Consider the following 13,093-nt stretch of genomic DNA (forward strand, 5'->3'; position numbering starts at 1 on the left):
GCTGGAGAGGCGCCGGCGGGGTGCTCTGCTCTGGCAGGCGAGGCAGCCCTGCCCGTTGCACCCGCTGGGCCGTGGCACGGCGGGGGGCACGGCCGGCAGCTACCTGCCATCTCCGGGCCCAGGGGCAGCCGGTGCTCCGCGAGGCGGTTGATCACGCCGAGGGCCAGCATCGCGTGAGGGCAGCTGGCGCTCTGCCCATCCCACCAGCAGCTCTGCAGCACCGTGGCGAGATCGCGGCCTGCCAGCTGCTCCGCCAGGCCCCGGTGGCCATCGATCAGCATGTTCACCACCAGCAAGCCGTTCCGCACGCCTGAGGAGCCCCTGCAGGGACAGAGCAATGCGGGCACCTTCCTCCCCCCAGCACAGAGCCTCCCCTGCACCCACAAGCCACCTGCCTGCCTTGGCCGAGGGTCTCCCTGCCCCCAGCTGCCGTCCTCACTCTGCCCCTACCCTGGGACCCTCTGCAGGGTGCTCATGGCCGCAGGGATGACACTCAGCAGGCTCGCCGAGCCCTCGCTGGAGGCAGAGCCGATGCTGGCAAAGATCTCCCGCATCATCTGCGCGTCGGCGTGGTTCAGGGGCGAGGGCTTCCCACCGGCACCTCCTGGCTCGCTGGCCACAGCTCCCACCAGCACCTTCAGGGCCTGCAAGGCCAACAGCAGTCAGGAGGGCAGCGGGCATCCCTGCCGCCTCCGGGTGAGCCTGCACCCTGCCCGCCCACCTACAGTGTCCCCCCGCCACACTCACTGCCAGGCCGGCCTGCTGCACCAGGGCGGAGGCGGCGTGCTGCTGCATGCAGGCCAGCACAGCCCGCACGCCGCCCTCCGTGGCAAATGCCACACGCCAGTCGTACTTCGCCATGAGCATGGCCAGCAGCCGCAGCGTCACCACCACCAGGGCCTTCTCTGCCACCTCGGCGCTCAGCAGCTCCACTGCCACCTTCACCAGCTTCTCCCTGCATGGGACAGGACACCTCAGGAGGAGCCTCCTCGCACTACCGCTGGCACCTGGGGCCCTGTCAGCCACCTCCTCCCTGCCCACGTGGCTCTACAGCCCCAGGAATGAGCCTGCCTGGGACCAGAGGACACAAGATCCACCCCTTTTCTGGCCGAGCATGCAGGCGCTCAACCGCCTTTGCACTTCCATTGCCACCTCCTGCACTCCCACCTCCAGTACTGTCCCACACGGCCCTCCCCAGCCAGCAGGAGTGCAACACCCCAGGGCTCACCCAACACTCCTGGTCCCGAGCCCACCCTGGGCTTTGCGGACTTGCTGCTCGGACTCAGCCTCCTCCTCCAGGATCTCCATGATGTGCCTGAGCCCAGCGAAGCGCAGCTCCACCTCTGAGCTGCCGCTCTGGATCACGTCCACCACGGCTGCAACTTTGGCCAGCGAGCCCCTCTCGCTCATCCCCTCGGAGCTGCCCAGCGCTGGCAGGAGGGAGGCAGGGACACGGGTGTCAGGGCAGCAGTAACACCCCCGGCACTTCTCAGGGTGCCACGCACCCACAGACCCCTCTCCCCCCCAGGCAACCTCCGGGTGCCTGGCCTCCCGTGCCCTGCCCAGAGCCTTCCTCCACAGAGCCAACGGTGTCGCCTCCAGCATCACTCATGTGCCCCAGCGTGTAGCGGGCCGTTACCTTTGATCTGCTCCTCCGTCACCTCTGGGAAGAACAGCCCTTCCTTCTCAAGGAGCTCGCTGAACAGCTGGGAATCTGACTTCACGGCTGCAGCAGGGGCTTGGGGCGGCACCGTGGCTGCAGAAAGTTCTTCCTTCACTGCCCTGGCCGTCGTGGCTTCAGGGCTGCTGCTCCTGCAGCCGGCACCCTTTGAGCACACCGCGGCGCTCCCCCTGCCGTCCTGCTTGGCCCCCCTGCTGAGGAAGTACTTGGCGTAGACGTGGGAGCCACACAGGTCACGCCGAGTGCTGCCCTGGCACCGCTTCTCCAAGACCTGCAGCACCTTCTGGGCCAGCTCTGCAGGTACCGACAGCTGGATCAGGGCTTCTTCATCCACCTCTGACAGCTGGACAGACGGGGTCAAGTTAACCCTCACGGACTCACCACAGATCCCACGCCCCTTGCGATGGCCAGTGCCCGAACGGACAGAAAGGCTGCACCGCTGGAGGCCCCAGGGACATTCCCCAGTGCCACACTGCCCTGGCTGTCCCCTGCCCAGTTACCACCAGCCCAGACCTCCCGCCTGCACTCACCCCCCAACTGCAAGTGGCAGAATCACCCCACGGCCTTGCCTCGCCTACCCACACCTCGCTGGACACAGTCACTCTTCCCGGGTCATGGCAGACTGCATTTCCTCTCATCTCGCCTCACCCCTTTGCTGTGCCCGGCTCCCCGCGCTTTTGCCATCCCTCCCTCACACTCCCATTTCAGTCCCATTACGGGTCCCTTCAGGCTGCCCCTGCACAGCTCACGCTCGCCGTCTTCTCCTCCGCACCTGGTCCCCTTCGTAACGTTCTCCCATTTCCACACTGCAGTTGCTGGCCCGTACCTGCTCTCCCTGAGCCTGCTGGATGAGACAGGTGATCTCCTTCTGCTCCTGTGCTTCCAGCTTCTTCACGAAGAAGAGCAACTCCCACCACTCGGCACGGCTCAGGGCCTCTGCAGCCTTTGTCAGCTGCTCTCCCAGGTAAGGCAGAGAGTACAGCCCCCCAAAGGGCTTGCAGAAAAACGGCTGTGCAACTGCAGGACAGCAGAGCAAGGAAGGGCACTGTCAGCTCTGCCAATTCCCCCATCCTCTGCTGCACACCCCACATTCCTCAAGGAAAGGGCTCATGGGGACTGTCTGGGCAGAAGATGTCCCCACCACCCCACTGCCAGCTGCAGGACAGGGAGGTGACAGGAAGGCAGCAAGAGACAGGGACCGTGCTGGGAGGAGACCCCAGAATCTGTAGAGATGGGGATTACCATCTTCACTTGAGCCTCTCTGGGCTGTAGAACAGGAAAAGCACATGCTCCAAATGGGTATCTCTGGCTCACCACTCCCCAAATCTGTTCCCACAGTGCCTGGGCCAGCCAGGACAACACTCAGACACCCAGCACCAGGAGAATCCACAGTGACCCCATGCAGTTGTAGAAGGGTGGGGAGAACAGTTGCAGGACCAGCTGACAGAGGAGTCATTGGATAGGAAGTTAATTATGCCATGAGCTTCTCTTTTCCAAACACCTCTTGCTGGCTAACAGGGCAAATACTTATAGGTAAAAGCAAAACGAGACTGAAGACTTATCACACTCCTTTTAGCTAACGCATCCAAAAATCAAGAGAGGGAGATAAAAATCCATTATGTAGGTTAGCTATTTCCTACATATTTTAGAAATAAGAGCTGAATCAACACTTGCTGGTATCTGCTAAACAACAACTTGCAGCGCTCTCTGAAAATGGAAGGTGAAAGACTTTCACCACCTCAAGACTCAACAGAAGAGGGCCAAACTCACCCTAAGAGGCTCAAGCATGCTAAGAGCAACTACATACACGGCTGACTACCAACAGTCAGTCAACTTGAGCTCATTTATCCAACTGTCAAGATCCAAAGCAGAAAGCATTTACTTCTTCAATTCAACTTCTATGTGGGATATGATGACTGGAAAGAAGTGAAACAGAGCCCATGCTTCTACCAGAATCAGAGAGACCAAGACAAAAGGCAAAGTCTAACCAAGTTTGTTTTAAGTTAGCCACTTCAAACTAAGGTGCAGTTAAGTCTTTAGTTAAAAGAGGTACAAGCCATTAAAGAAGCTTTCTTTTTAACTGGCAATAAGAATATTTTTTGAAGTGGATAATTAGCTGCTGATTCCACCTATATTCTGTCTCTTGCAGAAGTTAAGACCAAATCATTCTACCCAAAATATGTCCTATAAGATTGCAGGTGTGATAAAAGAGTTACTTTAACAGGCTTCCCTGGCCAGAGTCATGTCAAACAAGAAAGGGGTATTCGGAGGCTGGATTTTCCCTTTTGCCTTCTCCCAGTACAAGATCAATGTCAAAGGATTCTAGGAGATTCTGCAGATGTCTTACAGAAATAGTGCATTTAATGCTCACGTCGTCCAAAACTGAGAGGTATGAAGTTAAACAAATTGTTAGCATGTTAATGTTTTTAAAAATCCACACCACTTATTTAAGGGGATATGCAGGTCCCTAAAGCAATTTCATCCTCAGAGAGATTCTACATTCTTATTTTGGCAGTTTGTTCAGTTAATTCAAACACACATTTTTGACAGTCATGGTTTAAATTAAATTTTACACTTTTTATATCATCACTTTCATTATACCATGACAGAAGTCTAGGATTCAAAAATACTCCATGCAACCACAAGTCATGTAGTTACTTAACGAGCTCTACATGGTCATACAAACCAAAAGCTCAGAGTGCTTTCTAAATCAACCTGCTATAATAGTTCCTATATGCTTAGCCATATAAAGTTAACCACTCAAAAAATGCCACAGCAGAATCTGAAAGAGATGGTACAGCCACACATATGCAGCACATAATCTCACCTGTGTCTATATTAAAGCTCTCTACCAGACTATATTCTTTTTCCTGAGCAGCATGATCTTCCCACTGGTCTCCAAAGCCAATTATCTCCAACATGTGCCAACGCATCCAGTAGATCTGACCTGTTGACTGCCATAAAACCTGTGCGTGAAACAGATTTACATGATCAGATTTGATCACTCATTCAATCCTCATGCTACATTTGTCCTCCCTTTTCCCAAACACGTGGAGATAGCAAGCACTGTTCAATTATAAGATCACCTAATTCACATACAGATTTCAACACACACATTGTCTAATTTTTAAGCATACCACCTTTATTAACTTGCTCCCTGGTTACACCTGGATCCTTATTTTTAAAAAAAACCCAAATGACCAACTTTGCTTGCAACCACTAGAGATATCATCTACCCCAGCAGCAGTGACAGGAGTACATCTAGTTAAACATGCCCATTCCAAAAGCGCCCAGCAGCAGGGAAAAGCATACAAAGGAAGAACACAACCAACACTACCTCATGGCAAATGAGCTGTATATAAGGGGTCTTGAGGCACAAACCAAATGAATGCAAGTGTAAAGAAAACTATTTTTGCTACTTTGGCTCTACCTTCTATCGGTTATACTTCTACACCTTGGTCATTCACCAACTGTCTCAGACAGGCTTTGGACTCTTGACAAACATATCTCAAAGAAGGCAACTGTTTCCTGTGCTTTGCAAAGTTGCCTCTCAAAATCAAAAGGATTTTTTTTATGGCTTCCCATACTTTTTTTATTTGTAAGCTTTTTTTGTGTACTTTTTTTGGGGGGTGTGTGTTTGGTTTGGTGGGGGGGTTTTGTGTTTTTTTGTTTTTGTTTTTTTTGTTTGTTTTGGTTTGGTTTTTGTTGTTGTTGTTGTTGTTGTTTTGTTTTGGTTTGGTTGTTTTTTTTTTTAACTGAGATTTACATTTAACCGGAGGACCCAGCAACAGCAAGTACAATATGTCAATAATTTAAACAGCAGAAAAACATATGGGTTGCCTGATTCACTGAGCTCTTTTGGAGTTACACCAATGCTAATAGGACTCCAGTGTGCTAGAAAGCTAAAGAGATAAGATGCTGAGACACTTCAAGAAAGCACTACATGGAAGGAAATTGAGTTAAACTCTAGGCACAACACCAACTAGTCTTCCCTGACCTGAACTAGTTATGCACCAAATATAATCTCAAAGGAGTCATGGAAAGATAGGATTGAAGGACCAGACACAACAGCGACACTTTTTCTTTAGAGAGGCAAAGAAAGCAACAGAAAACAGAGCAACAAAGGTAAGATGACAGGAGGCAGGAGACAGACTCATGGTGGACTGGCCCCAAACAAAATGCATAAGAATTTGCATTTTGCAAGGTTAAGACCAACAGCAAGCCTCAAGCAGGATGAGCTGCAACAGCAGAACTAATTGAAAAGGAAAGGATCAAAATTTTAACAAAGACCAGGAAGAAGCATTTCTTGTAACCTGAACTCACTAGTCACTAGGAGATAAACTGTTAATAAAAAGTGTGATACACAAGATAAGAAAGAGTAACACACAAAAAAAACAAGTTTCCCTTCAAAGACTCATGGTAAAAGCCCAGAAAACCAATGATGATCAAGACATGTCATTATAAAGATGATTTTGAGATGTCACTCATTGAATGGTTTGACTCACAAGTTTCTCACATAACTGGGGTACTGCTACAGACACATACACAGACATAAACATAAAGAGCAGGGTAAAAATTAACACCCCACAAAGGCCGCATGTACATTCCCAACTTCCTAGACAGACTGGAGGGCACAGAGCACTAATAGCAGCAGAAATTAAGTACTTCCAAATGTAACAGACAACTTCTCCACTGAATATTTATTACCATTTAGATCTGGTTTTGCCAGTAGTGTGAAACAGAGAGGACTGTAATTGAAAATAAGCTTGGATGGAGCAATTGCAAGTTCATTCAACCTAACTAAATAGAAAAACAGGAGAAGGAACCCAAGAGACCAACTGGACAAAAGAATGGAAGTTAACAGTACACTTCAGCTCAAGAGTGAATTGAAAAAAACACATCTGAAATTTATATCACAGACAACAGGAGAGAAATGTGAAAGGAAAAAAAAGTGTTCTTTCCAAGTGCCCAGTTACATTAAGAGTGAAAGCAAGTACAAGCTTGTAAGAAATAGAAAACAGAATTTTAGAAAAACAAATCTTAGAAATCAAAGAGCATAAGGACAAAAAGAGTATCGGGAGCAAACATATTTCCTTTGAAATTTATCTTTACAGGCTGGGTTATAAAAAACAAAAGGTTTATCAACCACTTAAAAATAAGATGCAAAGCAGTTATTCAATTGAGGGGGTCTGCAATGAAAAATCACCTATGCATGGTCCAAAACTAGAAGAGTATTTTACTGGTGTATTGAGTAAACACAAAAGAAAGCAAAGCAAACTAATAACAGGTAGAGGAATACAAATCCAGAAATTGCCACAACTGAGATAGAAGCAAAATTCAGTTTGGAGGAGAGAGATGAAAGACATGCCAAGTAATGTGCCAAAAGCACAGTTGGAAAGAGGGAAGTATTTACATTATTCAGTGGTGTTTCCATGTGACTGATGAACACTATAGCCAGTGCTTCTAATCTAAGAAAAAAAAAATGGATTAAATAAATCATCACTACAGCTTCACTACTTTGACTTCAGCACTATGCAAACATTGAAAGCATATTTTAGTGGAAAGAGCAACTAAAACTGTTCAAGATTAACACTAGATTTGAATTAACAGGTAAACCTGCTTCAAGTTTCAATTCTGACATACTGATGTATTAGCTTTCTTCACTGAAGTAACCAATTTTCTAGATTAAAAAAAGATTGATTTCAATTGTCAACTTCAGTAAAGCACAGGGCATGAAACAGTAAATTATTAAACCAAAGAGAGCGATATATTAGAGAAACTGTGGGCATGAAATCTGCTCAGCAGAACCCAAGAACCGGCGTATGAATGGGAGTAGAAGAAAGTGCAAATAAGATGGGCAAGCCATATTTGCACAGCACATGGTGCCCTAACAATTACTCTCTCCCAATACAAGCACATACTGGTAATATCCACCATCAAAGCAGCAGATAAGGCTAAAAGCATCCTTCCTGCACATGCACATTTTGGGGCATTTTAAGCTGCAGGTTTAAATTATACCTGCAAGAAGTGCTCCAGTGCTCCAAGACTAGAAAGGATTTAAGGAACTGGACCAGAGTAAGTTAAAGTTACTTAAAGGAAACTGGAAAAATTCATCCCAAAACCAGTTTTCACTGGATAAACAGAAGAATATCAGAAGGAAGAAGCAGTCTGCAACTGGCTGAAGAAAAAAACCAAAAGAATATTCATACAATTTTCCTGTGCACAAGAAAGCAAAGAGAGACAATAGGAGAAAAGAAGTAGGTCGGTGTTCAGTGTTCTTAACTGGCTAATTTATACTTGGCCGTAAATTACAACAATGGCATTACACTAAATAAACTGGCTGTAGTCCGAGAAAGCTAGAGAATCTCATGCTTAACAAAAGTTGAAAGCAGATTTAAAGGAGATTGTCTTCAAACATGCAGAAGGTAATGTCAAATTCTCTACCTCTCTGGAAAGTCTGGTAATGAACTTTATGATACAGCAAGAGAGATTTGGAAATCACACCTTTATAGATACCAGACGGAGGTTTTTCAGCTACTGATTTTTGAATATCAGCAACACAGAGCTTTGCACTAACATGGCATTATTTGCAGACCATCTATATTTGCAGAAATCAGCTTGAAGTAGTGTCATGGTTTAATCTGGCAGGCAGCTAAACACCACACAGCCATTCGCTCACTCCCTGCCCCCCCAGAGTGGGAAGGGGGATAGAATCGGGAAAAAGAGTAAAAGCCTTTGAGCACAGGCTGAAGTGGCACCTGAAGTACAGCTACGACCAGCTGAAGTGGCCTCAGACTCCTTATTTATCATCTACATAACCAAAGTATGCACTTTTGCAAATTACTTGGGGGAGAGAAAACAAAACAAATTTTAAAAAATACCAAATCCATAATTGCACACACTAGCATGTGTGCAGTGGTTACATTTTCTCATTTTACTGGTTACTATCTCAATTTAGTAAAGATTTCATGAGCTGAATTATAGCCCTGTTTGCAGCTTGACTGATCAGGGGACGCTAAGTAGACAGACCTCTATCTATGGATGACAGCCAGATAAAGCTTGATTTTCAAGAGAACAGAAATCATGCCTCTAGCTGCAGTGTTTGGGAAGCTCAAAAGCAAGACTAAAGTGCAAGATCACCAAACAGCCTGCAGAAATAACCATATATAAAGTGATGCACAAAGCCCACCAGCTCCCTACTGCATACTCAGAACAAAATCTCAGCTCTCACTGAACATGGCCAGCCTTCAGGACTGAGAAGAGTCTTAAGAAAAAAGTCTAAGCACAAGCAAACACCTCCCCATGCCCACAATAAGGCTGGAACAGCACTCAAATGCTCTCTCACCCCTAGGCCTGAGTCCAACATTGGTGCTGCAGCACTGACCCATAGACTAGTGGGAGGTCCTGGGAGTGGCAAGAGCTGAATGCCTTAGGCCAAGAATCAGGTCAAACCATCAAAGGGAACCTCGTGGTTGGTGTTTACTACAGTCTGCCCAATCAAGGGGAGACTATTGACAAAGCCTTCTCATTACAGCTACAGAAGGGTTTTCACTCACAAGCTCTCATCCTGCATGGGGACTTCAGCCACCCTGACATCTGCTGGAAAAGTAGCATAGTGAGCTGCAAGCACTCCAGGAGACACCTGGAGCGGCACTGAGGATAACTTCTTAGGCCAGGTAGTAGACCGCCCTATCAGTGGACATGCATTACTGGACCCACTGGTTACCAACACAAGTAAGCTAATCATAGACACTAAGATTAGAGGCTGCTTGGGCTGCAGTGATCATGCACTGATGGAGTTCACAGTCCTGAGGGATATGGAAGAGGCAAAGAGTAAAGTCAGGAGGACCCTGAATTTTAGGAAAGCAAACTTCCAGCTGTTCAAGCAGTTAGTCAGTGGGAAACTGGCCCTGTTGCAATATGACAAGGACTAATGGTTTTAAACTGAGAGTAGACTTAGATAGGACATAAAGAAGGGTTTCTTTATAATGAGGGTGGTGAAACACTATAACAGGTTGTCCACAGAGGTGGTAGGTGCCCCCTCCCTGGAAACATTCAAGGTCAAGTTGGACAGGGCTCTGACCAACCTGATCGAGCTGAAGATGTCCCTGCTCATTGCGGGGAGGTTAAACTAGATGACCTTTAAAGGTCCCTTCCAATCCAAACTATTCTATGATTCCTCCCCCTCTTCAAATATTGAGGTCTTTTCCCTGATCTCTGCCACAGTCTTAGCAATTCAACTGCAAATATGCAGCTCTGACAGCTCTTTTCAACACAAGCTCTCATTTAGGGTTTACTCACCCAAAGGGCATTTTAAAATGGAAACAGATCCCGGCATATACTCACAGATCAAAAGAAACAGCTATGTAGGCTGTGTCCATCCCAGTGAGAACAGTATGCCACAAGGCCTGTCACCCACATACCAAGGCTTCAGGCACCTTTTGCTCTGTTACTCATTTGTGCTGGCTAACCTGTTCCCAGACCACCCTCAAGATCAAACCAGGGCGACGGACTGTTTCTGGAAAGCAGGATATAACCACCTGTTTTATAGGCTAAGAAATCTTAACAGGGCAGCCCATACTAAACCAAACCCTCAAGGACTTTCAGCTCTGAAAGGTGACTTCTCTGCTAGAAAAGAGGTAGACAGTGTCCTAATTATGATACACCTATTGTCCAACTTGCTGCACATGAAGATATCATTAGAAAATCCTCAGTCAGCCCTGTCACTCCCCTCTGTCATCCCAGCCAGACTACTTCCACTAGTGACCTACCTGCACTATGTGCATGCTATCAGTGCTCTGAAGAAACTCGCCTTCCTCCCCAGCTTTAACATCACCACAGTCCTCCAGCAAGCGCACCCTCATGCCACGCACAAGGTTTGCCTGTAAGTACTCCACATAGCCACTGCGGTCTGCAAAGTCTGACGGGGTCAGGAAGGCACGACCCTGCTTTTTGTGGGGACCATAATTTGAAGTGAGCACAGGCACTTGGGTGGGGGTGCAGTTTGCAGTCTTGGGCTGGAAGATGGAGTTGGTGGCGTGAGGCCGCAGCTCCTGCTGGGGCAGCAGCTCTGGCTTGTGGCTGTGGTCCCAGCCCATCACATGCACCAGCTCCAAGATGAGGTTTGCCATAGCCATGCTGAACTCAAACTCCTGCCTCACACAGCTCCTCGCCTCAGTGGGCAGGCTCGGCACAGCGCAGTCCTCCTGCTCCACATCGCTGCTGAGCTTGTCCATAAGAGAAGTGACACACAGGTAGCGCTTCACCAGGACGAACAGCAGCTTCCCCGGGATCTGCAACAAGCATGGCCCTCAGGCTCTAGCCTGCAGAGTGCCTCCAGCTCTCTCCAAGCCACCAGCTCATCTGCAGTCAGGCTCCCACAATAGCTCCAGACCAGCAAGAAACAGCAGAAACCTCACAGCCCACCCTCACCTCCCTGCTCAGAGACAAGGCTCTGCACGTGCCTCTCCACCACCCCCGGCCTCAAGCCAGGCCCAGGTCCTGTGCCCCCTCTCCTGACACCCAGTCCTGCCCAGCTGCCCACTACCCTCCTGTCCCAAGCAGGACACCAGTTCTGGCCCCCCACTCTCACCCCTCCTGACCCCTAGAGCCCACAGGCCCAGGGCTGGCAGGGCCTGCCACTACCTGGGGAAGGTGAATCCCCTCAAAGGATACGCAGTGCTCTTCAGATGATGTTGTTTCAGCAAACAGTTCCAGCAAGGTGTAGCGACTGTCAAAGTCCATGTGCTGCTCAATGTCATCCTGCCGGCTCAGGGACAGCAGGACATAGGCCCAGCTCCCTGCAACAACAGGACAAACTCTTCAGGCCCCGTAAAGATAACCCCCACCCCACCCTGCCTGTGCGAGAGACTCACAGGCAATAAGCAGTTCTGTTGCTCAGTGTAACCTAGAACCTGTTCTGTCCTTTCATCTGGATTGGCAACATTTTGCTCCACTGAATCACATCACATTTTTTCCACCCTAAAGCTGCAAGATTCCTCCAAAGCAGCAGCCCCAAATAACTGACTCCAGAACAGGGTTCCAGGGAAGAAAAGTTAAGCTTTAACATGAGTCAGCCCCCCATCTGCCCCACTGGAGAGCCACATGAACTTGGCCACTAGGACAGGGAAAGCTGGATCTCTGAGGGACACACCAGCACCAGCAACATTCCAGGTGCACCCAAGCCTCACCCAGCACTTCCGAGCTGTGGCAGCTCCTCTCAAATGAGAGGACTGGGTGAGGACCAGGCTCAACCCCCCAGGGACTGACAAAAGGCTCCCTGCCAAGAACAGGCCAGAGCCTTCCCAACTCACAGCATGCAGCAGAGATGCTCCGATGCCCTGCCAAGGCTCTTGCCACAAGTCCTCCTAACAGTTAATCAGCAACCCAGCTCAGGAGCCCATCGGGGCAAAGAGATCCCAAGTCTTAGAGCACCCCAGACAACTACAATCGAGAAGCCACTTGGAAGCTCCACTCCGATTCTTCCCCTTTTGCCAACAAGCCCCAAGACACACTCTTCCCAAGCATCCCACGCCTGCAAAAGGACTGGCACCCTCCAGCTGCCCAGCAGCACCTCCTCCAGGGCACTGAGCAGTAGCAGCCCCCACCTGCATCGTGGGAAGCCAAGGCCCTCAGCATCTTGCCGGCGCTGCGGCGGATTTGCTTCTCCTTGTGGCACAGCATCTTCATCAGCAAGTCGAGGGCTCCCGTCTCCTTGAAGGCACCCGCCAGCGAGCCGATGCTGGCGTACGCGCTCAGCACATGGATGGTGTTGAGGATGGAGGACTCGGGGGCCCCGCTCTCGGCCATCTGCCGGCTGGCTCGCTGCACCAGGCTCCTGACGTCAGCCTTCATCTCCAGCAGCGAGGCTTCATCCAGCGGGACATCTGCAGTGAACGGGCTGGCTGCCTTCTCCTCTTTCGCCCACTGCCCTTCCAGCTTCCTCTTGCCCAGCAGCGCCGGGCAGCTGGCACAGACCTCTTCTGCAGACATCCACATCGAGATGTTCTCCGGCTTGGTCTCTGCAGAGGAGCCACTGCTGCCTCCTGCCGCTCTCTCTTCCAAGCTGACGATGCTCCACTGGATCAGGTACTCGGGCTGGCCATTGTGGCCTCGCCGCTGCCGGAGCAGCTCCTCCGGGTAGGCCTGCAGTTTGGCACCCAGGTGCACAAGCAGGTTGCCATTATGCCTCTTGTTCACCATGACAGGAAATGCACCTGCAGAGACAGAGGGGAAGTAGAGGCAAGCTTTTGTTTCTGAGCTGCATGCCAGGGAAAGAGTGAATAAGCCCCCGATCCTGCACCCAGGATAAAGCTCTGAAGCAAGACCCATTTTGAGGAAGCACACATACACCCTCCAAGAAAATGAGCCAGTGTTTCATACACAAAACCTGTTCCCAGGATTAAAAGCATA

General features: G+C 49.6%; 1 protein-coding gene across 7 annotated transcripts in view; it reads right to left on the reverse strand.

The window, feature by feature from the left end:
- The window catches only part of CUL9 (cullin 9), a 47,958-nt gene that overhangs the window by 18,356 nt on the left and 16,509 nt on the right, over positions 1-13,093 (reverse strand). For all 7 annotated transcript variants that reach the window (XM_026846469.1, XM_026846471.1, XM_026846470.1 and 4 more), the window contains 10 exons: positions 12,289-12,897; positions 11,327-11,481; positions 10,453-10,974; positions 4,509-4,647; positions 2,508-2,698; positions 1,640-2,024; positions 1,229-1,430; positions 748-955; positions 451-644; positions 104-321 (listed from right to left, as the gene is read on the reverse strand). In XM_026846469.1, coding sequence (XP_026702270.1) covers positions 104-321; positions 451-644; positions 748-955; positions 1,229-1,430; positions 1,640-2,024; positions 2,508-2,698; positions 4,509-4,647; positions 10,453-10,974; positions 11,327-11,481; positions 12,289-12,883 — 2,809 coding nt within the window. In that variant the 5' untranslated portion in view covers positions 12,884-12,897. The remainder of the gene's footprint in view (positions 1-103; positions 322-450; positions 645-747; positions 956-1,228; positions 1,431-1,639; positions 2,025-2,507; positions 2,699-4,508; positions 4,648-10,452; positions 10,975-11,326; positions 11,482-12,288; positions 12,898-13,093) is intronic.

Source organism: Athene cunicularia (genome assembly GCF_003259725.1).
Source record: "Athene cunicularia isolate RWA chromosome 3 unlocalized genomic scaffold, athCun1 chr3_part1, whole genome shotgun sequence".
Classification (NCBI taxonomy): domain Eukaryota; kingdom Metazoa; phylum Chordata; class Aves; order Strigiformes; family Strigidae; genus Athene; species Athene cunicularia.